The sequence below is a fragment of the Hippocampus zosterae genome, chromosome 5 (assembly GCF_025434085.1).
Source record: "Hippocampus zosterae strain Florida chromosome 5, ASM2543408v3, whole genome shotgun sequence".
Classification (NCBI taxonomy): Eukaryota; Metazoa; Chordata; class Actinopteri; order Syngnathiformes; family Syngnathidae; genus Hippocampus; species Hippocampus zosterae.
Genome location: NC_067455.1, coordinates 714,270 through 736,727, shown reverse-complemented (window position 1 = coordinate 736,727; position 22,458 = coordinate 714,270). Strand labels below are relative to the sequence as shown.

Here is a 22,458-nt window from a genome sequence, read left to right as displayed (position 1 = left end):
GGTCAGAATGCTGCCACTCGCCTCTTGACTGCTACTTGTAAGAGGAAGGGCATCACTCCTACTCTGGCATCGCTTCACTGGCTACATTTTAGAGTTCTTTTTCAGACCCTATTATTGACAAAGCGCCTTTGATATACAGTGCCGAGTCACCTTAAGTCATAAATCAAGTTTTAGTCTTGAGAGGCCAGTCCTAAAAGGCTAAACAAGCAGTCAGAAGTCTGCTCAAAAGCAAAGCGATGTTTCCGAAGCGTCGAGTGAGCCGTCTGCTTTTGTCCGGGCCTGATAGAAATGAATTCCCTCAACATATGCACCCACATTCCCGTAGCAGCCTTCGTGAATACCGATGACGGCGTTTAGGTCATTTGAGTGCTGAGAAATTATTCGCATCACTGAGAATGAAAAGATTTGCTCAAGCCAAGGTTAAATGAAATGAGATTGAAGGGGGTTTTATTTGTCTGTATCTAACGTGGAATTGGAAAAAAATGGATGACTAACATAAAGTATCAATCACGAGAAAGTCCCTGTGCGCCAGGGGAAAACTGAGTGGACTGTCAGTTATCCTTCGAGAACTTTCGAGAAGCCTTTTTGCTTTCTGGGAAGTTTCAAATGTATTATTGATGAGAGGCTACTCTTTTGCGCACAAAAACAAAGTCAATGACTACACTAAACCATCTGTACAAGATTGAGAATCTCTGCCTTCTATAGACCAAATATGCCTTCTAGACCCGAGAAGTGTTTAGAATTTAGTGGCGGTGAGCTGTACAGGTGAAGAGAGCAATCTGTCCAAAGCGACATTATGTACGAAAAAGTCTCACAAGATGTGCAACTTTTGGCTTTGTCGTGACATTGCTTTTGCATCATCCGACTTTTGCTACAAAATGTCAAGAGCTTTGACCAACCTCGCTCGCCAAGTCGTGAGCGGACAAATTCACTGGAAAATAGCATTGTCGCTCCCAAAACTTTGTCTCCTAAATTTGCCACATTCACACCTTGATTTCATTACATTTAGAGGTATAGCCAACAAATCCATTGGGGTTTTGATGTTTATCTGTAATTCTTCCCCAAACCCAATGATGGGCTACCACTGTTCAGGACGATCCTCCTTGCCCCTCAAAACAAGCTAATTTCGCTCGACGAGAAATTGCTTTGTCGAAGTATAATGCACTGTTTGATTCTTGTTGTCCAGTTACAACTAAGGATAATGCTGTACTGTATGTCTCTTTCAAACGGACTTGAAAGAGGAAATGAAAGTGCTTTATACGCTCGGTTGATGTTCACGGGGCGGCGTTTGTCATACATGCCGACGACCGAAACCTCCCTGCCGGTAGGCGTCGCTGTTTCACGCCTATCGTGCTGCCCGTTTCCCTCGCATCCACCAAACCTCCGCGGAAAGGCTGAAGGTTGAGCGAGGCAGAACACAACCGCGCGAAGAGCGCAGACATGGCTCCGCAAGCCTGCGAAAGAAGAGACCGACGACGCCCCTCCGAGGCAGTTACCATAGCGGCTGCCCCGTCCCTGAATTGACCCCCGCCAAGGTGCTCCTCCTCCTCCTCCTCCTCCTCCCGCTCCTCCGCCTCCGCGGAGACGTCAGACGGCGGAATTGCCGCACACACGCGGACATAGAGGAGCAAAGCCGTCGGGAAAAAAAAAAGTTGGCGTTTACTCGGCGACGAGACAAAATGCGACGTCAAGGTCAGAATCCGAGACGCGACGACGCCGCCGCCTTGCGAGCGACTTTGCCGGGAAGGGGACGGAGAGGCGCGGAGGGGGATGCCACTGCGTGTCGTCGTCTCCGGCATAAACAGTGACACCTTTCCTCGGAGAGAACACCGCGCTCGCTGCTAAGTCACGCCGACAAACTTGTCCAAAAGGCCCGAAAAGAGAGACTCGTTCCGACTTTTGACATTGCGTCCGGTATTATGAGTCTCCTTCAATTATCGTGACGTTTCCTGCTTCTTCCCCGCCACGGCCCTCGACTGCTCACCTGGCTAGCCAAGACGCTCCACGCCGACTAGCTAACCGAATAAACCTCCCCCTGGTTCCAAAGTCTTCGAAACAGTTGCACGATAGCAGCGAAGTTGGAACCAACAAAGGGTCCAACTTGGTTCAACTTCAAACACCTTTCAACACCTCCACTACCAGCCCTGAAAGATGTCTCCCAGGAGAGTCTTTCGTCACCCGGGCGGCTTCGGTAGCGGCTTGCCGGAGCGCGGGCTTCTCTTGCTGGTGCTCCTCATGCTCCTGCAGGGCTCCCTGCTGCCCTTCGGAGCCGCCAGCTCCCCGGACGTGGGCCACCGAGACGAGGCAGACGTCCACGCCGAAGCGGAAGAGAAGCACAACTTCACCAAAAAGCCCTTCCCGGTACTCAGCTTCGAGTACAAACACATCCAGGTCCCCTTCGAGATCTCCTTGTGGGTCCTTCTGGCTTCCCTCATGAAACTGGGTGAGTTGTTTGCGTGTGTTTGTCACTCGTATTTGGGTCAGGTCGGTACACGTTTACAATGTGATCCAAAAATGAAGAATGTCTTATTCTGAATCCGAGCAGAGTTGATAATCCCCATTTTAGCTGAATGCAACCTTTTGCAGATAAGTTTGTCGCAACTCTTTGTTTAGCGATGCCGAGGTTGGACTAGGCAGATAAACGGGACCCAAAAGGCCACGCGGTTCATTGAATTTGCTCAGTTCAGCCGTTCACTCCAGCGGTGTGAAAATCTAGATCGATGATTGCCGGTGATGAGGAGAGGAGTCCTGCAGGTTTTTATTTTACGGCTCGCCACAGCCAATGACAAAGCAGTCCTGATGCGTCCTTGGATGACGGACAGCAGTCATAATAACAACAACCAATGTGACCTCTGGAGCGATCGAAGTGAGCCCGATTTTTGATATCTGTCATTATCCGAAATAGAGATGAACCGATCTGAAACATTTCCATACCAATTTTGCCACCAAAATAGTCACAGTTAATGAAGGACATGTAAACCAAAACAACTCCTGATATGTGCACCTTTTTGTTTTTATGACATCAGTAACCTGATGTACCTTTAAGACAGTACGGCTTGTCAACGGCTGACCCCTAAAATTAATTTAAAGTGAACTCAAGAGTCCTAAATCGGTCACCGAATGGCATAATTGCGTAGTTGTAAAAATTGTAAAACAAAATAGGTGTGTGTGTGCTTGATTAAAAAAAAAATCACCCCCCCCCCAAAAAAAAGTACTGTCTGAAACTCCTGCCCCTGCAATTAGGTGAATCCATGGGCGCCAGACGGTGACAATGCGGGGTTTGAACTGTAGATCTTTCAATTATTTTACAAACAAAAACAAACGGCCATTTTTCAGAGAAAAGAAATGATCTGATGAAGCGACGCATGGACAATCTCAAGGCCGATATTTTCCCACTCCTCTGGTATTGGTGGCGGTCGCGCGAATGAGAATTTTAAGATATCCTTTATTTGTCCCACGCTGGGGAAATTTACAGTTCAATCAAAAATCAAAAATGGATGGATTTTTTTTTTTAATCAAAATTTACTGTAAAACTGTAAATCAAAATTGGAATTTTGACCAATACTACGCACAACAAGCTTTTTTTCCTGTCCCTCCCTATCCGCCTGTTCCGGAGCACCACCGCAGCACGTAAGCTCAAGACAAGTGACCGGCATTTGATTCACATCAAATGCAGGTCACTTGTCGAATAACATGTCGTCATTCTCGGTTGAGATTGAAGCGGAGGCATATTGTTGACGACGAGATGGCGGACGCAGGAAGAGACGGCAGAATGACTGACTGTGGACTGACCGCTGGCCACAAGGCTGCGATTAACCCGGCCGGGAAGGCTGCAGAATGGGATGCGGGTAATTGAATGTGGCTGCTTCACTGCTCGGCCGGTTTCCGTGTCGGCGCCTGTCGGACCCCTCGTATCTTACACGGCGCGAATGTGCCCCCCCGCCGCAGTCCGTTTATCTCCTCTGCAACCCGTCTGTGCACACATGAGGAAGATCACAGCCCCTTGAGTTCACCTCAACGCCACTTGCTGAAGTCTCAGGAAATCACAGTTGGGCGTTCGTAAAATGCCCCCAGAAGGAGAAAAAAAAAATCACCAAGGTGCTCGTATTTCGCGTCGGTCAGTTTTACTGCCAGTGCATTATCTAAATGACCTCCTTCTCCATTTGCTTTCACGTTGTAAATGAACGTCCGTATTTAATGAGTAACGTCTTGTCGCCAAGTCATATAAATATCAGACTGGGATGCCATTTTGTGACATCAAACACCCGCCAGATTAAAGAGAGCGTTCGTTGAAACGCTACAAGAAACAACAATACAGGTCTCGTACAAAATCCCCAATGACCAGCCAAATAAATTCTGTACAACAGGGATGACAAGAAAGCGGCAGCAAGATCGGATCGAACATTTTTTTTTGCTTTTCCGCCTTGATCTTAGCGTAGCTTTCCAAAAAGAAGGAAGATATTTCCTCACTTGTACGTGTTCTGACAACCCCAGAAAAAAAAACAGACACCCTTTGTTCTCTTCCCTTTCCCCACAAGTAATGAGAGAAACTCAAATTCTTCATAATTCACCCAGCCGTACAGTGGGCTGTGTTTTCACGACCAGAAGGCGCACATAAAAGTCGGGACATTTTCTCCAAAGTGGACGCGGCGGCCTTGTGTATGCACCGAGTTCCGCTGATGACGTTAAAGTGGGAAGGGTGGGCGTGAAAGAGGACGCCAAAGGCACGCCCCCAGTAGGCGCCGGTACGTGCATTGTGCAAAACAACAAAATAGCACCGACGAAGAGACAGAACCCCCCCCAGCTGTTCTTTTCAGATACAGAAGATGAGGACTTAGCTGGATTTGATGATGAGTTGTGTCGTAAAGTTGGATGATTGCTACTGTTGCGCTTGAGTCCAAAGTTAAACGAGTTAAGTATCTCCTCTCTGTTGTAGCGCTCTTATCTCGTTCACGGAGATTGGAAAGATTCCAGGTTAACCATTTGAAAGTTCACCATTGACAACGCCCCAGTCGACTTAAGATGTGCTACTTTGATTTGAGATAAGACATTTTATCTCGAATTTTGTCTGTCCGCTTACCGATTCAACCAAATCGCCAAGATGGCTCATCTCCGCCGCATCAAATCCGTCATAAAACCTCGATTGCTTTCATCTCGTGAGAACATTTTATCACTTTCTAACTGTTGATCATTTTGGGGGAATCAATATCTCTGATCTCGTCTTATGAAACGGTGTTTATCCGGAAGTGAGATTCAATTGTTGTATGTTTACAATGGTCCTAACTCTTATCAGAAGTTTGTCGCTGCAGCTTTGGTCCCAGTGGTTCAACTGGGATCATCCCTTACTATACCTGCGGTTAGTCACGATTAATAATTCAAACCATTGCTGGTATTTTGCAACTTGAGGAGCGCAATTGTGCCCTAGAATCCACCAGAACTCACCCCGTTCAAAAACATGACAGCGTCACACGTTCAGAGCGAAATCGTTGAAACGGACATACCATACGATACCATACATCTGTATTTAGATATTATTTTGGATGGCAAGGCTGAGCGGTTTCCCAACTCAGACGTTTGTGGTTCGATCCCCGGCCATTGCGACCGTGTCAAAGCGTCCCTGAGCAAGATACCGAACCCCCCAGTTGCTCCTGATGCCACGTCATCGGTAAGTGAATGAGGTCCACAGTGGCAAGCGCCTTGTGACCACCACCCATTTGCCAATAGCGCGCTTTCACGACAGCTACAGCCGGAACACGGCACTTTTTACAGAACACAACAAAATACGGTCAACTAACGCAACACCTAACATAAGACACGGACAGTCGGGCAATCGTAAGCGCTACTATTTGAAATAAGGCGCCGCGTTGCGCAAAGCTACTTTCCGGACGGTCAAGTCCAGGAAATGTGTTCATTGTTTGCGCCAACAAAAGAGTCTGTGGCTGTTGAGCTTGCAGGGCGGTGCGCAATTAGTCACCTGGCAACCAGACATGGTTCCTGACCTTGTGTGCAGTGCGGGACTGAATGGACGAGCCGTTACCCTTTAGTTGGTTGGAATAATCTCGCTGCTTGAAGGCTCCCAGGAGGGCGCGAGCGAGAGAGCCAAGGACACGCTTGCAGTTATGAACAAAACGCAGCCGGGAATGACCTGCCAAGAGTCACGTCAGGGCCGTTCCTTGACATGCATTATACACTGCAAGACCCCACATTCACATTTGGAAACTCAACGCAGCGCTCTGTCACCTCTGTTGATTTAAGGCTAACGCTGTCATCATGCGGAATAGGTGTAGCAATGGCGTCGACTGTCTTTCAGCCTTTTTCGTGGGGGCCCTGTTGTGGGAGCCCAACCAAAACCGACAGCGGACCTGTCCATTCATGATATAATAATTCATTCATTCATTCATTCATCTTCCTAACCGCTTGATCCTCACTAGGGTCGCGGGGGGTGCTGGAGCCGATCCCAGCCGTCTCCGGGCAGTAGACGGGGGACACCCTGAATCGGTTGCCAAACAATCGCAGGGCACACAGAGACGAACAGCCATCCACGCTCACATTCACACCTAGGGACAATTTAGAGCGTCCAATCAGCCTGCCATGCATGTTTTTGGAATGTGGGAGGAAACCGGAGCACCCGGAGAAAACCCACGCAGGCCCGGGGAGAACATGCAAACTCCACACAGGGAGGCCGGAGCTGGAATCGAACCCGGTACCTCTGCACTGTGAAGCCGACGTGCTAACCACTGGACTACCGGGCCGCCCATGATATAATAAGATATTCGTTTTTGACAGTATGATAACTGTGAGCAAATATATTGCGGTATTAAAATTGCAGCTCTAAAATGTCCATCCATCCATCCATCCATCCATCCATCTTCTACCGCTTATCCGGGGCCGGGCTCGCGGGGGCAACAGCTTTAGCAGGGAAGCCCAGACGTCCCTCTCCCTAGCTACTTCTTCCAGCTCTCCCCGGGGGATCCCGAGACGTTCCCAGGCCAGCTGGGTGACATAGTCTCTCCAGCGTGTCCTGGGTCTTCCTCGGGGTCTCCTCCCGGTGGGACATGCCCGGAACACCTCACCAGGGAGGCGCTCAGGAGGCATCCGAATCAGATGCCCAAGCCACCTCATCTGGCTCCTCTCGATGTGGAGGAGAAGCGGCTCGACTCTGAGCCCCTCCCGGATGACCGAGCTTCTCACCTTATCTCTAAGGGAGTTTTCTCCGCAGGGTGTCCGGGCTCTAAAATGTCTTTGTTTTGAAATATTTGGGTACATAAAAACAGCATTCCCCCCCCCCCCCCCCATTGAACACAATCTATTTTATTGCTAAGCACCCCTCAAAATACTCCCGCTTGTTCACTTGAATTCCAAATGGCCATTTATTTCGATGGATGCACTGAGCTTTGGATTTTGTTTTTTTTGGCCTCATGACTCAGGGCTTTGACGTTGGCCATGCCAAAATAACTTGGCAGCGGGTCCTTGTGTTTAATGTCACTCTGAGGAACAAACAGCTTGCCGTCCAGCACCGCCAGCCTCCTTGTCTTCTGCTGCAAGAATTTCTAAGTGAGCCGCAACAGGACATGCGGACATCTTTCGTTGCTGTTGAAACGTGCGGCAAATGACGATCACGAAAAAACATGATGTCAAAAATGATGGGAGACTGATTGGATAATATGACTGTTAGCCAGGCGGCCCGGTAGTCCAGTGGTTAGCACGTGGGCTTCACAGTGCAGAGGTACCGGGTTCGATTCCAGCTCCGGCCTCCCTGTGTGGAGTTTGCATGTTCTCCCCGGGCCTGCGTGGGTTTTCTCTGGGTGCTCCGGTTTCCTCCCACATTCCAAAAAACATGCGTGGCAGGCTGATTGAACACTCTAAATTGTCCCTAGGTGTGAGTGTGAGCGCGGATGGTTGTTCGTCTCTGTGTGCCCTGCGATTGGCTGGCAACCGGTTCAGGGTGTCCCCCGCCTACTGCCCGGAGACAGCTGGGATAGGCTCCAGCACCCCCCGCGACCCTAGTGAGGATCAAGCGGCTCGGAAGATGACTGTTAGACATCGATTGGGCAATCGGAAAAATCACAATCAAATTCACGGATTTTGGAACTCAACCCTCCTTATTTGGCGCGCGGTCCATTTTGGAGAAAATGTAAGACTTTGAAGTGTGCCCCTTAGTTCGTGGAAATAACGCTATTTGTTCAAATGGACTCTCTCCCATGACACACAATAGCCAAGTTGCCCCAGGAAGCCCGTCAATTGACGACCAGCACGGCGCCGTTGACTCTGAAACCAAATCTTGGCTCACATGATAAGAGTTATGCGGCGAGCAAGCGGTTCGCACAATTGCTCGTTTAGCCGAGCGGGGGGGGGGCAGACTACTTGTCAGAAGGACCTTACGGTTTGGCACCCGATCCGACTGCCGAAACGGTCTTCAGGGCTGCTACGACGACCGGCGGGCATGATCGTAATGAGCCAATTCCCGAGAGATGCTGGCATTTAGTTATTTGTGGCTACGCGTCAATGTTCCTTGAGAATAGACGGTCGTGCTTATGCTGACGGCTTCAAGGGATTAGTTGAGCAATTCGCATCCTGCTCATCAGATTTCATCGGCAAACGCATATGGTTCCTCTTATCAAAGGCCGTCTTTCAGTGCGGCTCCGCTGAGTTGGCGGCGCCCGCTGTGTCACTTCTATGAAAAGACCAGCCTCGGCCGCTGACGTGCCCGTGTGGGAAATTCCACTCGTGCGTGTCCCATAACAGACATTGAATTGTTGGCCTGAAAAATCTTAATACGGATCACCCCGACACTGAACGCCTTCTTATGCAGATGCCCGGTTTTGCCGTTTTAGTTTTCGTGCGTGTGTAAATATTTCAAAGTGGGCGTACCGCAGTACACGATTGCACGGAAATGATCATTAAAGGCCATCGCCAAACAAACATTGACTGCTGAGAAAATTCCTTCTTGAGAAACGGAACGTCTTGTAGCAGTTGAGGCAAAATGGAGCACACCACTCAAACGACACGCCGTGCGCTCAGGCCTACTTCCAGGTTGTGGCACCTCCTGATGTTGAAACGGGAAGTGTGGAACGTCACCGAGCTTCTGCCTTCTCATTCAGTAACAATCGGCGGTCGCGTATGACATACACGCTGTGGAAGGGTATTCAAAAGACACACGGTTGCGACCTGGTGCTTTCACTCATGTGGATGAATATTTAGGCGCCGCTGGTATTCTTGTTGAGCCCTCATGTGAGGATGTATCCTTACCTGGCTCATGTTTCTGTGTGTGTCCGTATGAGTTGTGCTTCATGCCAACTGGCTCTGCGCAGCACTTGTGTACAGTAAATATTACAGAGGCAAGACTTGTCACTCTGGTCTCTTTGAAGTCCTCCTTCCTTCTCTTGCACTGTCGACAAAGTGCTGTACAAGGAGAGTTCAAAAAGAATTCACGCAACAATAAATGATCAACAAAGACGGTAGAAAGCACAAAAACAGTCGGGCTAAAAATCAAGTCTCATGCCGAGTCCAAAGACAAAAGGATAAAAATGACGAGTTTGAAAGATGGCCAGCGAGGGAGGGGGTGCTTGCCCAATTTTCATTCTAGAGAGAGGGACCGGCTCAATCCCCTCTGAGCTTAGTTCTCGGCACCTCTAACAGAGGTGCCGCGGCCCGCAGACCCGAAGCAGCAGGTAGGGAGCTCCGAGAGGTCGGGTGGGGCCAGGCCACTGCAAGATTGGAAAACAAAGCAGAGGTATCTCTTCAAAAGAACTCGAAAATGTGGCCAGTGAAGGGCCACTGGGACCAAACACTTCTGTCTTCATTGAAATCCAAGATATTTAGTGCCATCCTGGTCTTGATTCATTTGCAAAGGTAGTTTTTAAAGGGTTGACGGAAGGATGTTTAATCCAACATTTTTTTCCAGTATGATTATTCACTCTTGAGGACTCACTGCCACTGAGTAGTTATTTTGAGTACTTTTGAGGACAATGAAAAAAACGACTTTTTTTTCCTGACACAGATGATGTGCCACTGTCAGTCTACCGTCGTGTAGCGCCACCTACTGACAAGAAAAACTGAGTATGTTAGATTTTTTTTCCTATTGCTTTCAGTATCAGTGACTTGGTATCGACAGCCTGAATGATAGCCGATACCGTAAAATAAAGTAATGGTATTCATAGTTGTCCATCCCTCTTTTTATGACGGCAGTAGCAAATTAAATTACCTGTTGGGGGGGAAAAATAGGCAAAACACAGCTAGGGAAAGCCATGGGCTATATAAAGTGGCCAAACACGTTCCGCAGGTCTTGGGCTCAATCCGTGTTACGTAAAGCACTAGCTCGCTTGCATGCGCGTACATCAAGTAAAACGAGCTGCAGCTAGCTAAAGATGAGGGAGGGACCAGCTCTCAAAACAATGCTAATAGAAGCTCCTATTTCCATTTTGACTCAGAAGTTGAACGTTGGCGCCAAGATGTAATGTTACTTCCACCACCCAAATGTGTGGAACCTAAAATGTCATGAATTATAGAAGGATTAGCAGCGTGTGGCGTGAAACATGAGCTCGGCAGTCACCAGATAAAAGGTTGTTTTAATGACTAGGAACTCCGTCAAAATCTGATTTGTCTGAAATGAATGGACAATTGGTATTAGGACGTTTCCTTTTACCTGTCTTCACTTTCGTTTTCAAAATGGAAATCATCGACCTGTGGCGCCACCTTTTCAGGTTTGTCGATGGACCGATTTGGAAGTCAGTTTTCACTCGGCGATCATATCAGGATGTGTCACACGCTTCATTGCCTCTCAACAACCTTCAGCTTGACAAGCAGGTCACGTTGTGAAGCTCTGAGTCGGCGTGGGGACCAACACAAAATGTTTCCCTCTTCCTGCATGCAGTGACTTCACAACAAGATCGCCTTTGAAAGCCTTTTCAACTCGGATGATGTTGTTTTCAAACTGCCCGTGCACATGTAGAAATGTTATTTGTTCGATCCCGTTTGTCTCGCGGATCAATCGCCTCATAATTTGGTGGAGCCATCAAAATGTTGCACAAATCCAAATTGGAAGTTGTTCCATTTTGGTTTTAAACAGCCCAAGGTCATTAGGAAGGGGCGCGGAGTCGAGCCGCTTCTCCCCCACGTCGAGAGGAGCCAGATGAAGTGGCTCGGGCATCTGATTAGGAGGACCCCTCCCTGGTGAGGTGTTCTGGGCATATCCCATCGGCAGGAGGCCCGGGGGATGACCCAGGACAAGCTGGAGAGACTATGTCACCCAGCTGGCCTGGAACGCCTCAGCATTCCCCGGCGTGAACTGGAAGAAGTGGCTGGGGATAGGGAAGTCTGGGCTTCCTCCCTAAAGCTGCTGCCCCCGCGGGCCAACCCCGGAAATGACACGCGGTAGAAAATGGATGGATGGAGGTTGTTTGACAGGTTGAGACCAAATTTGATCAAATTATAGAACCCGAACCGATGGTTGATGCTAGATGTGGCAGAGAATGGTGAAGTTTGACGGCTCGCCCGGAAAAGCACAACACTCCCAAGCCAATCTGCTTGATGTTTTCCATCATGAGCAGACTCGCCTAGAAGTCGAAAGTACTCATGTCGTAAAACAAACGAGGGATTGCGTTTCATTTGAGTTTGAAGCAGCCTTTTGAATGTCATTTTGACCATTTCTAGGAATCCTTCAAAAAAGGAATCCACTCATAACAAACGCCACCCGTTTTTTTTTTTTTGGATCTGCTCAGGGTTTCACCTCGTCCCTCGCCTGCCCGGGATCGTGCCCGAAAGCTGCCTACTGATCCTGGTGGGCCTTTTGGTGGGCGGACTCATCAAACTGGCCGGCCAGAAGGTGCCACCGGTGCTGGACTCCACCTTGTTCTTCTTCTGCCTGCTGCCGCCCATCATCCTGGATGCTGGCTACTTTTTGCCCATTCGCCCCTTCATGGAGAACCTGGGCACCATTCTGATGTTTGCCGTGGTGGGCACGCTGTGGAACGCCTTCTTCATCGGCGGGCTGCTGTACGCTGTATGCCAGATCCAGCCCAACAATCCGTCGGACCTGCACTCGCTGGAGCTGCTGCCCTGCTTGCTCTTCGGCTCCATCATTTCCGCCGTGGACCCCGTGGCCGTGCTGGCCGTCTTTGAGGAGATTCACATCAACGAGCTGCTGCACATTCTGGTGTTTGGCGAGTCGCTGCTCAACGACGCCGTCACCGTGGTGAGTCATTTCAATTGGCGGAGGCTTATTTGGATCTCTGAGGGCCCGCCGAAAGATGCGGCGGAACGTGCCGCTGCGCACTCGTACATTGCGTGGCGTTGTCTCCAAAGAGTTCGGACGAGCTAAGTCTCGGCTATTTTTGCGGCGACTTCCGAATTTGAATCGGAATTTGAATTGAAAATGAATTTGATGGCAGGCAACTCGATATTTCATTCTTGTCTTGTAGGTGCTGTATCATCTTTTCGAGGAGTACTCGGGCGTGGGCTCGGTGACGGTTTTAGACGGCGTGCTGGGCGTCATCTCCTTCTTCGTGGTGGCGCTGGGCGGCGTCCTGGTGGGCGCCATCTACGGCATCCTGGCGGCGTTCACCTCACGCTTCACCTCGCACACGCGAGTCATCGAGCCGCTCTTTGTCTTCGTGTACAGCTACATGGCCTACTTGTCGGCCGAGATGTTCCACCTGTCGGGCATCATGGCGTAAGTTTGCTTACTTGTATTGCGTAAGGGGGCTGCGTTCGCGTCATTTGTGCACTTTTGCAGCCTGTGTGAGTGTCTTCGGATAGGGGGCAGCACATACCATACGCGCTGTGAAATAGCGCAGCTGTTTCAGGGACCCTCTCGGCGTATCCACACACATACACGTGGATCCCGATTAGGCCCTCGACGGGTCTGATGTCATGCGCCCGATGTGACCGCTACGCCGGCAGGCAGGCAGGCAAAAACGCCCACTTTTTTTTTTTCTCCTCCATGCCGGTGATCGGTGTGCGATTTATGCGACTTATCGGCCTTCTTGAGAATGTTGCCGCTGTGCGCGTTGTTCACAATCTCCGTTAGCTTAGCAACAGGGAACATAGCACGCGACATAAGCGGATACTTCTCAGACGGGAAGATTTAGTGAGAAGGCAGACAGCCGCAGGTATGAGATAAAGTCTCCCTTGGGGTGTCGCGGCAGACGCCCGATGCTCAGTTCCGAAGGTCTTCTGATCCTCTCTTCCTCGGTGCACCACCTGGATTTGTCGCAGCGCCTTTTATGTATTTCATAAGGCACAGGTGATCAATGGTAATCCTCCCCCGCTTCCTTTCCCTCGCTCAAAAGATGGCGAGCAGCTGCGAAGGCCAAGCAGAGGCCCCATTGGTGGATTTTATTTTATTTTTGGCCCCCTGCGTTTGACATACCGCAACGGTAGGATCAAACAGAGAGCGACAGACGAGAACGGGCTAGCAAAATAGCGCCTTGTGGAACTCGAGATGCGTCACCGGAGCCCTCGTTTAGGGGCCGAAGTGGTAACACGTGTATTTATGATAGCGGCAGGGGGTGTTCCCCGCCCGTAGAGGATTTACCAGACAACTGGAAGAGGAATATAGATTAATACATACAACCCCACTTCCCCCCCCCTTAGTTCCCTTATTAATTGCAGTCAAACGCACCCAAATGGTAATGGATGGTAATACGACTTTTGACTGTTTCACGAGTTCGGTTGAGGAGATTTCATTATTCCACTCTCCACGTTTTACGAAGTTTTAACATTTTACAAAAAAACAACAACAAAAAACTCGCATGCTAACGTTAGGTTAGCCATGCCCTAACTACAGACACTCCAGTGTTACTCGCCGCAGTGTCCGCTTTGCTGCAGCCCTGTTTTCTTGCTGCCCTCATTCTCCTCTCGGATAACCTTTTGGTTGAACAGGTTTATCGTCGCCGGGTCATTGTAACATGTGAAGATGAACATGAAAGGAGCGATATTATCGGTTGTGGATGACTTTTTCAATGACGCTCCCCTGCCTGCAGGTTGATAGCGTGCGGCGCGGTGATGCGGCCGTACGTGGAGGCCAACATCTCCCACAAGTCGCACACCACCATCAAGTACTTCCTGAAGATGTGGAGCAGCGTGAGCGAGACGCTGATCTTTATCTTCCTCGGCGTGGCCACCGTGGACGGCCAGCACAACTGGAACTGGACCTTTGTCACCGTCACCGTCGTCCTGTGCTTGGTGGCGCGGGTCATCGGTAGGTCGGCATTTCATTGTTTGAATTATGGAGAGTAGACTATCTTCTACTATGGTTGGATACACGAGTTGATGAGTGAGACAGAGACGCTCCCTCAAAACAGGCTAATTTCGCTGAGCTAACCTCCCTGCACACAGTTTCTCCACCAATTACTCAGAAGACATGCTCGGCGACCATTCAAGGGCCACTTGCACGTGACGACTCTTTCAGAAGCACGAACATACAGAAGTTATATCACGGAGAAACGCGCACATGCGCCACTGGTTCCGCGTTCTTGCTATCATGCCCAAAGCAAAGGATACGCAGAGCTGCATTTAGTTTTGTTGGCTGCGTAGATTAGCATTTGCGAACAACGTTAGCTTCATATTTATGGCGCATACGTTTTCCATCCCACAACTTGGCAGTTCAGTTGGGCGAAGATCCAGAGCCACCTTGAGGCAGCTACAGTGTAACCTCAGAAATAAGACCACCTATGTTACTGCTCAAGGTGGTCTTATTTTCGGGGTGGTCTGATTTCTGAAGTGGCATGCAGTAATGATAATGCAGAAGTAATGTGGCTCACATGCAACAATATACTGTAGCGTCATGTACACACAATGAGTAATAAATGATGGATTGTACATGCAACTGTATTGTACACAAAAGAAATTTAAGCATTTGAATAGTCTATGTATGTATAAGGCAAGAGAAAAAAAACTACATATCACCGCTGGCTCGCTCTCCTGACAGCTTAGCGCCTCCAATGTTGTGCCTTGTTTTGAAACGATCCAGCCAACCATTGGACGCTTTAAAGACTTCGTCCTTTTTAAGCTCCTTCGCGTATTCTCGTGCCTGTTCCTGGATCATCTGCCCGCTGATAGGGATATTCTGGCTGCGCGCTTTCTGAAACCATCGCCAAGTTAGCTCGTCCACATAGTCGTAGTCACTTAGGTAGCACAGGCGTTTTCTAGAAGAGCTAGCGTTTGCAACTCCAAACCGCTCAGCCAATGTTCGCTGGCTCGATCCTGGCTGCTCACTGGCTCGAATAACTTCAATTTTCTGTTGTAGGGTCAAATCAATTCTCTTCTTGCTTGCTGCCATTTTCACACCTGGTCGCAATTATGAGGCGATAGCTTCCTGGGACCGGATATCGCGGTCGCAATTCTGAATTCCGGGGTGGTCTCATTTCTAGGGTTTCAATACAATACAATACATAGGCGTTCTATTTGGGACTGTACAAAACCGGTCGTATTTTTAAGGTGGTCGTTTAAATGAGGTGGTCGCATAGCGGGGTTTCACTGTACTCTGTCTGAAACATGATCATGCAGACTTTGCAGAGGAATGCGTGTCAACAGCATTGGCTTCCAACAACAGCGGGCAGATACTTGCTGAGGGACTAGGTTGACATGCGTGTGGACTTATTTGCAATTGGTGATGCGTTTGTGGACCACATGCAGAGAGCTTGGTTTATAAAGTGCTGCTTTTATTGTCTTAATACACAGAAACGTGTTTTTACCCTCGGGCTTGGCTCTGGCAAGTACGAGTCATTGTCATCACAGCTCCACCCCTGCTCGTCGGGGTAATGAATTCCAGACTGGCCGTTGGGGCAGCAATAAAGGGACTCACACTCGCTGATGAACGGGCTCATTTCAACAAAGCAAGAAGCCGTTTTAAATTGTGAAAAGCGTTTCCTTTTGACGTTCTTGCGGAAGCACACCATCCCGTTTCCGCTGTTTGGATACAGGCGCAAGGGAGATGAATGTGCGTGAGCCTATGTGGTCATTGGGTGCTAAAATGCTTCATTACGCCACTCCGCGGATGTCACTCGGGAGTATTTCCTCGGCAACTCGGGTTGCCGTCCTTCCTTTTGGCAGAGCGTTCAGGAGGCGGGAAGTAGACGCGTGATTAAGCATGTTGCATCACGCCGCCGTCGTATGTTTCCTGGCTGACAACAGAGTGACTCAGTCGTTTCGCTGAGTCATTAGCTTGCTAGCGTGGTAAAATAGCAGCTTTGACTTTTCATTGTGTTGCAAAGACGCATTCAAAACACCATTGTGCGGTGTTAGATGGCTTCCCGATATTTCCCTTATTTTTTTTTCACCTCCGCCAAACACAAACAGACCCAGGCAAGTCACGCGAAATGTAATGTTGGAGTTCAACAACTGCAAATATCATAGGCGGCACTCCCTTTTTTTTTTTTATGCCCATCGTTGCCACCTATTGATCCGGAGCGAATAATTCTCTCCTCCATCCTGGCTGTATAGGCACAAAACGAGTTCTTGGTCCGTGACAATGCATTCATTATTTTGAGTACCCGGTCAACCCGGTGCTTCAGTCTTCGCTTTGCTACTTGGTACCTGAGCCCCGGACGCTGCAGTGTGATACTCGACAGCTACTTTTCTGCCTTTGGTGAAAGAAAGAAATTCTCGTTGAGCCCATTCATCGCTGCAACATTTGAACGGACACGGCGAGAAATGACAAAACCAGCCCCGCTATGGCAACGTTAGCTTAGCAGTGCCTTAGCGTTGCACCACAAGAACTGAGATCCATGACTAAAAGTGAAAAAAAAAAGAAAATCGCTAATATGATCCTGCTCGTGTTTGTCTGCTAGGCGTGGTGGGCCTGACGTATGTCATCAACAAGTTCCGCATCGTCAAACTGACCACCAAGGACCAGTTCATCGTGGCCTACGGAGGCCTGCGCGGCGCCATTGCCTTCTCCTTGGGCTTCCTGCTGGACGAGAGACACTTCCCTCTGAGGAACATGTTCCTCACCGCCATTATCATCGTCATCTTCTTCACCGTCTTTGTGCAGGTAGTCATGAAGATGCGTCCTTCACCGTGACCTTTGAACTGTGCTGAGATTGGAGCCTTTGGGACAAAATGAACCAATCTTTTATCCAAATCCAATTGGTTAACGCCCCCGCTTTAGATGTTGCTTAGGAGGCAACTAGAAACCGAGTCCTTTTAGCAGTTGCTAATTTACTTCCTTACTCTATGTGGAAGTTCCAATCCTTACTCTTGTTATTGCGGTAAAAACGATGCAGACATTTAATATCCTCCCCATGTGAGTGCAACTTCCTTTGGAGGAGGCACCGTTAATGACAGTTATTATCCGCTCCAGGCTCTTTCACTTAACCTGACGGCCAGTTTAATCGGCTCACAGAGGTGACGGCAAGCAGCATACCAACGACATCTAAATGGCTCCATCCCTCATTTTGAGACAAACCAATCTTAGTTTGCTGCAGTTTTTGTTTGTGGGGAGGGGAGGGGGGGAGAAAGAGCGTAATATTCTTTTGCTTGGTGCTTGTCTCAGGGCATGACCATCAAGCCTCTGGTGGATCTGCTGGCCGTGAAGAAGAAACAAGAGGCGAAGCGCTCCATCAATGAGGAAATCCACACGCAGGTTCATCCACACTCATTGCTTCTTTGTATTAACGTGAATGCTTAGTCAGTGCCTGCCCCGGCCGGGTAAGGCTCAGTGAACCCAGACGGTGAGATTGTTCCTTATCGGGAAGCGTCCCGGCCGGTCCATCCAGGGGGGGGGACAGGTTGATCGCGGGGCGTTGGCTGTTTGAAAAGTAGACCTTTGGTCCAAAAAGGTTGGGCACCACAGTTTAAGAGTATTCCAACTGTCTTCCACATTCTGAAAACGTGCACGTTAGCGTCATTGCTGACTCGAAACGGCATTTAAGTGTGACTGCTTATTTTTGTGGCCCGAGAACCCCCCCTGAAAACAGCTGGGATAAGCTGGATCGACTCCAATTAAGATGGATGGCTGTAAAATGTAATTAAAACGAAAAAAACAAAAAAAACAGGGTCCCCCTGGTCGATGTCGACACATTTAGATCACTGCTTCCACCTACAGGTCATTTGGTGGTACTTCATGTGCCTATGGACAGCATGTTTCAGGAAAAATATTCTGTCCAGGTGTTTGGTGTGTTTCTTGTATGATATCATCTGTACGTACACACACACACACACACACACACACACACACACACACACACACACACACACACACACACGGACATATACGATGAGTCACCAGCGCGTTCTCTTCAACTCAACAGCAGGTTTTCTCCCTCTTCTAAAAGAGACGCACACTGGTGGAATGTCAATAATTCGAAGTTTGCAAAACAAAAATTCCATCTTTTCCACTTTTCCGTCCCTGCGAGTGCTTACACTGTACAGAGATCCACATACAAAGACGAGACATCACCGGCGTCTGATGGCAATTCCCGTTTCGACCTTTTTTCGTAGCCAAGGCAACGGTCGGAGCCCCAAGCTGAGCAACAACTGCGCGCGTGCCCTCCTCGTGGGAATTGGTCAACGGTCGCAGACAATGCCGCTTTTGTGTATTCACTCTGAAGATCTAGTTGCCATGATTGCGTCCTGTGCTCCAAATCAGGAACCGCATCAGATGCTCGACTCACAAGCTTTTGAGTTTTTCAGGGTCGTTTCTCCAATGTCAATCACAGAAGTTACTTGCCTGCTGAGGCTAACGAGCTGAAAATGTCGAGAACATTCCGTACAATTGAGCGAGTCCGTTTGAAGGAAAAAGATTGGTTGCAAATTTGTTCTCCTCGTCACGTGTCTGTCTGGGTTTCTTGGCTCACAGTTCCTTGACCACCTCCTGACGGGCATTGAAGACATCTGCGGACATTATGGACATCATCACTGGAAGGACAAGTACGCTTCGGCTTCCCTTTGCACGCATCCCAACGGGGGGAGGAGCGCGTTGACGACTTTCGGCCTACCTTTCGCTCCCCTTCCAGGCTGAACCGCTTCAACAAGAAGTATGTGAAGAAGTGCCTGATCGCCGGCGAGCGCTCCAAGGAGCCGCAGCTCATCGCCTTCTACCACAAGCTGGAGATGAAGCACGCCATCGAGCTGGTGGAGAGCGGAGGCGGCGCCAAACTTTCCTCGGCCATACCCTCCACCGTCTCCATGCAGTGAGTACAAAGCCCCGTTGCGCAGCCCTGGAAAGTTAAAACGCCACTCGCGTTTGTGTCCCACACTTCCATCCCAGAAACATCCAGCCCAAGAAGCCGGCGCACGCCAAGTCCGAGGATCGCGCTCTGCCGAAGCTCTCCAAAAGTCGGGAGGAGGAGATCCGCAAGATTCTGCGGAGCAACCTTCAGAAGACGCGGCAGAGGGTAACGGCTCGCCATCCGGCTTCCTCCCGCCGCTACGTAGCGATCCCACGCGGGTCGCAGCGGCGCGTCTGAAGACAAATCGGAACTTTTCTCTTGTGGTGTTCTCAGCTGCGCTCGTACAACCGCCACACCCTACTGGCTGATCCCTATGAGGACAACTTTGGCGAATTCCTCCTCAAGAAGCAGAAGATGATGGCCCTGGATAAGAAGGTACTGTATATTATTTTTTTTTTGTTTTTTTGCTTCTTACGGGCTTTTCAGAACTCCAACCTGGACCTCCATTACTTCCTCCAAGTGGAAGTTGTTGTCACTGATGATGTTCCTTTTGTCCGTAGCACACAACATAAGATAAGATAAGATAAGATAAGATAAGATAAGATAAGATAAGATATCCTTTATTTGTCCCACAATGGGGAAATTTACAGCCTCCAGCAGCAAGAATGTATGGAGAAAGAAGAAGAGAAAAAAAAACGGGCGCTTAAAAAAAAAAAGTCTTGAACTGAGGAATCGATTGGGCATCTGATTCGGATGCCTCCTGAGCGCCTCCCCGGTGAGGTGTTCCGGTCATGTCCCACCGGGAGAAGACCCAGAGGAAGACCCAGGACACGGTGGAGAGACTATGTCACCCAGCTGGCCTGGGAACGACTCGGGATCCCCCGGGGAGAGCTGGAAGAAGTAGCTATGGAGAGGGAAGTCTGGGCTTCCCTGCTAAAGCTGTTGCCCCCGCGACCCGGCCCCGGATAAGCGGTAGAAGATGGATGGATGGATGGATGGATGAGGAATCGATTACATTCTGCAGTCAGACAGGGGACGAGGACTGTCCCTGCCGCGAAAATCCCGTAACACTGTCAAGTTTGGAAACGGGTCGACATGCCCCAAAATGGCGCAATGTTTTCAGAGATGAATGCGTTGGTTTTCTTTCATGTCGTCTAAATGGGGGAGGGGGTGGGGGGTTCTTCATCTACACGTACTTGGAATCAACATCTTGACACGTTCTTGACACAGGCGGAACCTCTCAATGTTCCGCCTGTGTGATGCATCCCAGTTGGCGGCCATTTTCTTGGAAACGGTTAACAACAAACTCCCGTCGTAACGTCGTAAGAAATTGCAATGAGCCCCGCGTGTCCTTTGCCAGATCCAAGACATGAACAACTACCTGACGGTGCCCGCCGCTCCTCCCGACTCACCCACCCTGTGCAGAGCCAGACTGGCCTCAGGTAAAGACATCCGAGCAAAAGCACTCCTGCTTTACTGCGCCGATGCACACGAGCAGGGAGCAGACACCCCCCCCCCCCGCACCCCCACACCCCACACCCCTTTTGTTTGTGTTATGTTCCCGCCGCAGTGTCATTTTGTAATGGCCGCCTGAGATTCCACTGGAGTTCTTTACCCCCCCAACACCCCCTCCGCTGATGGACGTCTGTTTGCGTGTGACGGCCGCCATGTATAAACCAGTGTGGTTTCGTTTTTAGGCAGAGAAACCGATTTCAATCCCACTCGGCAGCAGAAAGTGGACACTGTCGGTCCAGGTATGTGGCCGGAGGAGTGAAGATGAGAACCGCTCCTCGACCCAACTAGTCACCATCACCAGAGCGCTAACACGCATGCCTCACACAAGCTGCTAGTTACCAACCCAACTGAGTTCGTAGTTTGAAATGATCCAGATTCAAACAATCCCTGCATTGGTTTTATTTTATTTTTTTGTTGACCTGATGTTTGTCCGATACAGAGAATGTGTTCATCCTGTGTGCGCATGCAAATGGAATAATGGAATGACTGTGTCCCCCCCCCCCCCCCCCCCCCACACCCCCACACGCACACGAGGTTTCAAAATAAAATCAAAAGGAAATCTTGGGCCACACAAAGGTCAGTAGTTGACAAGGATGAAGTGCTTGCAAAAGTGCTGAAAGATGCCTTGGAAAACAAAACCCCCCAAAAAATCTCCTGTTTGTGTGGACACGCTGTGAGAAATGGCGCCCCCTTCCTGCCGATGTTTATTTCCCCTTTTAACACCCCCGGCGCCCTTGCAGACCCTCAAGCCTACAGCACGAAGCCAGCGTTGGACAGCGTTCCCACCATCCAAGTGGACCTGGCCTCCCCGCAGTCGCCCGACTCGATCAACATCTTAGACGAGTTCCGGCGGTCCGACCTGGCGGCGGCAGCGGCGGCGGAGGAGGGCGAGGACGACGGCGGTCTGAAAATGAAAGCGCCCAGCGGACCCCACGAGCGCTGCGACGCGGGCGAAATGGACGCCGGCACCAGGGAGAAGCTGTCCAGGTGCCTGAGTGACCCCGGCCCCCACGCGGAGGACGAAGACGAGGACGAACCCTTCCTGCCTTAAACAAAGTTCACGTTGGAGGAAGGTGCGTGCTTCACTGTGAGCAGCAAAAAAAACAAACAAAAAATAGCCATTTGTCCGTTTGTCGTCATCGCTCTTTACTTTGAAGCGACGCAACCACGGTTAGCAGACATTCAGGAATGAACTATGCATTACCAAAGGAACTGTTTGTAGTCCTTCGAGATTCTGTTGACGTTTTGCGTGTCGTAGCCGAGACGGCGGGATGCTCCGGTGCCACGGCGAATCAGTTGCTCCCCCAAACGAAGCCAACCGCACTCATTGGGTCACTTGAAATCTCACCGTGGAGGAGCTTTGAACGCATCGTTTGGCCTTATTTTATGTCGCACTGCATTTATTTTTAAAAAAAATCAGGACTGCCTTTTAATTTCAGGGATTCCCGAATCGGTACGAAGGAATATTACAGGCACACTATCAAGATAGATCTGGAAAAAAAATCATTATCTGTCAAAGAATTTATATTACGATCAAAGTTGTTTTGCGGGAGGGAAGGGGAACAAACCTGCCGCCATCGCAAATCGCGACCGTAGTTCGTTGTCGGCAATTTCCAGTAAAATGGCCGCCAACGACGATGTGTCGTGCAGTTTCAACATTTATAGATGTAAAAACATCAAGTAGATCCATCCGCGCTTTCACGCCAAGACCGTTTCGGATATCCAAAACCGGACGTAAATAGGAGTCCTTTTTCATCACAAAACTTCATCTCAAAAGCTGACGCTCAATGAATTGAATTGATAAATAGCAGGATTCCACTAGAGGGCGCCA

The 22,458-nt window shown here is 49.6% G+C and overlaps 2 protein-coding genes across 4 annotated transcripts in view; both read left to right on the top strand.

Moving 5' to 3' along the window:
- The window catches only part of LOC127600986 (mannosyl-oligosaccharide 1,2-alpha-mannosidase IC), a 264,345-nt gene that overhangs the window by 197,858 nt on the left and 44,029 nt on the right, over positions 1-22,458 (top strand). The window lies entirely within an intron of this gene.
- slc9a1a (solute carrier family 9 member A1a) lies at positions 1,299-22,114 on the top strand. Of its 3 annotated transcripts, XM_052065926.1 has the most exons (13): positions 1,299-2,443; positions 11,721-12,193; positions 12,420-12,670; positions 13,983-14,200; positions 16,791-16,993; positions 17,495-17,584; positions 18,800-18,870; positions 18,957-19,133; positions 19,211-19,337; positions 19,446-19,547; positions 20,473-20,554; positions 20,810-20,866; positions 21,368-22,114. In XM_052065926.1, exons 1-13 carry the CDS (start codon positions 2,152-2,154, stop codon positions 21,676-21,678), a joined length of 2,454 nt encoding a protein of 817 aa, XP_051921886.1. In that variant the 5' UTR covers positions 1,299-2,151; the 3' UTR covers positions 21,679-22,114. The 3 variants fall into 3 exon arrangements, with proteins under 3 accessions (XP_051921886.1, XP_051921888.1, XP_051921887.1); XM_052065928.1 differs by lacking the exon at positions 21,368-22,114 and having other exon boundaries at positions 1,300-2,443; positions 20,810-21,357; XM_052065927.1 differs by lacking the exon at positions 20,810-20,866 and having other exon boundaries at positions 1,301-2,443.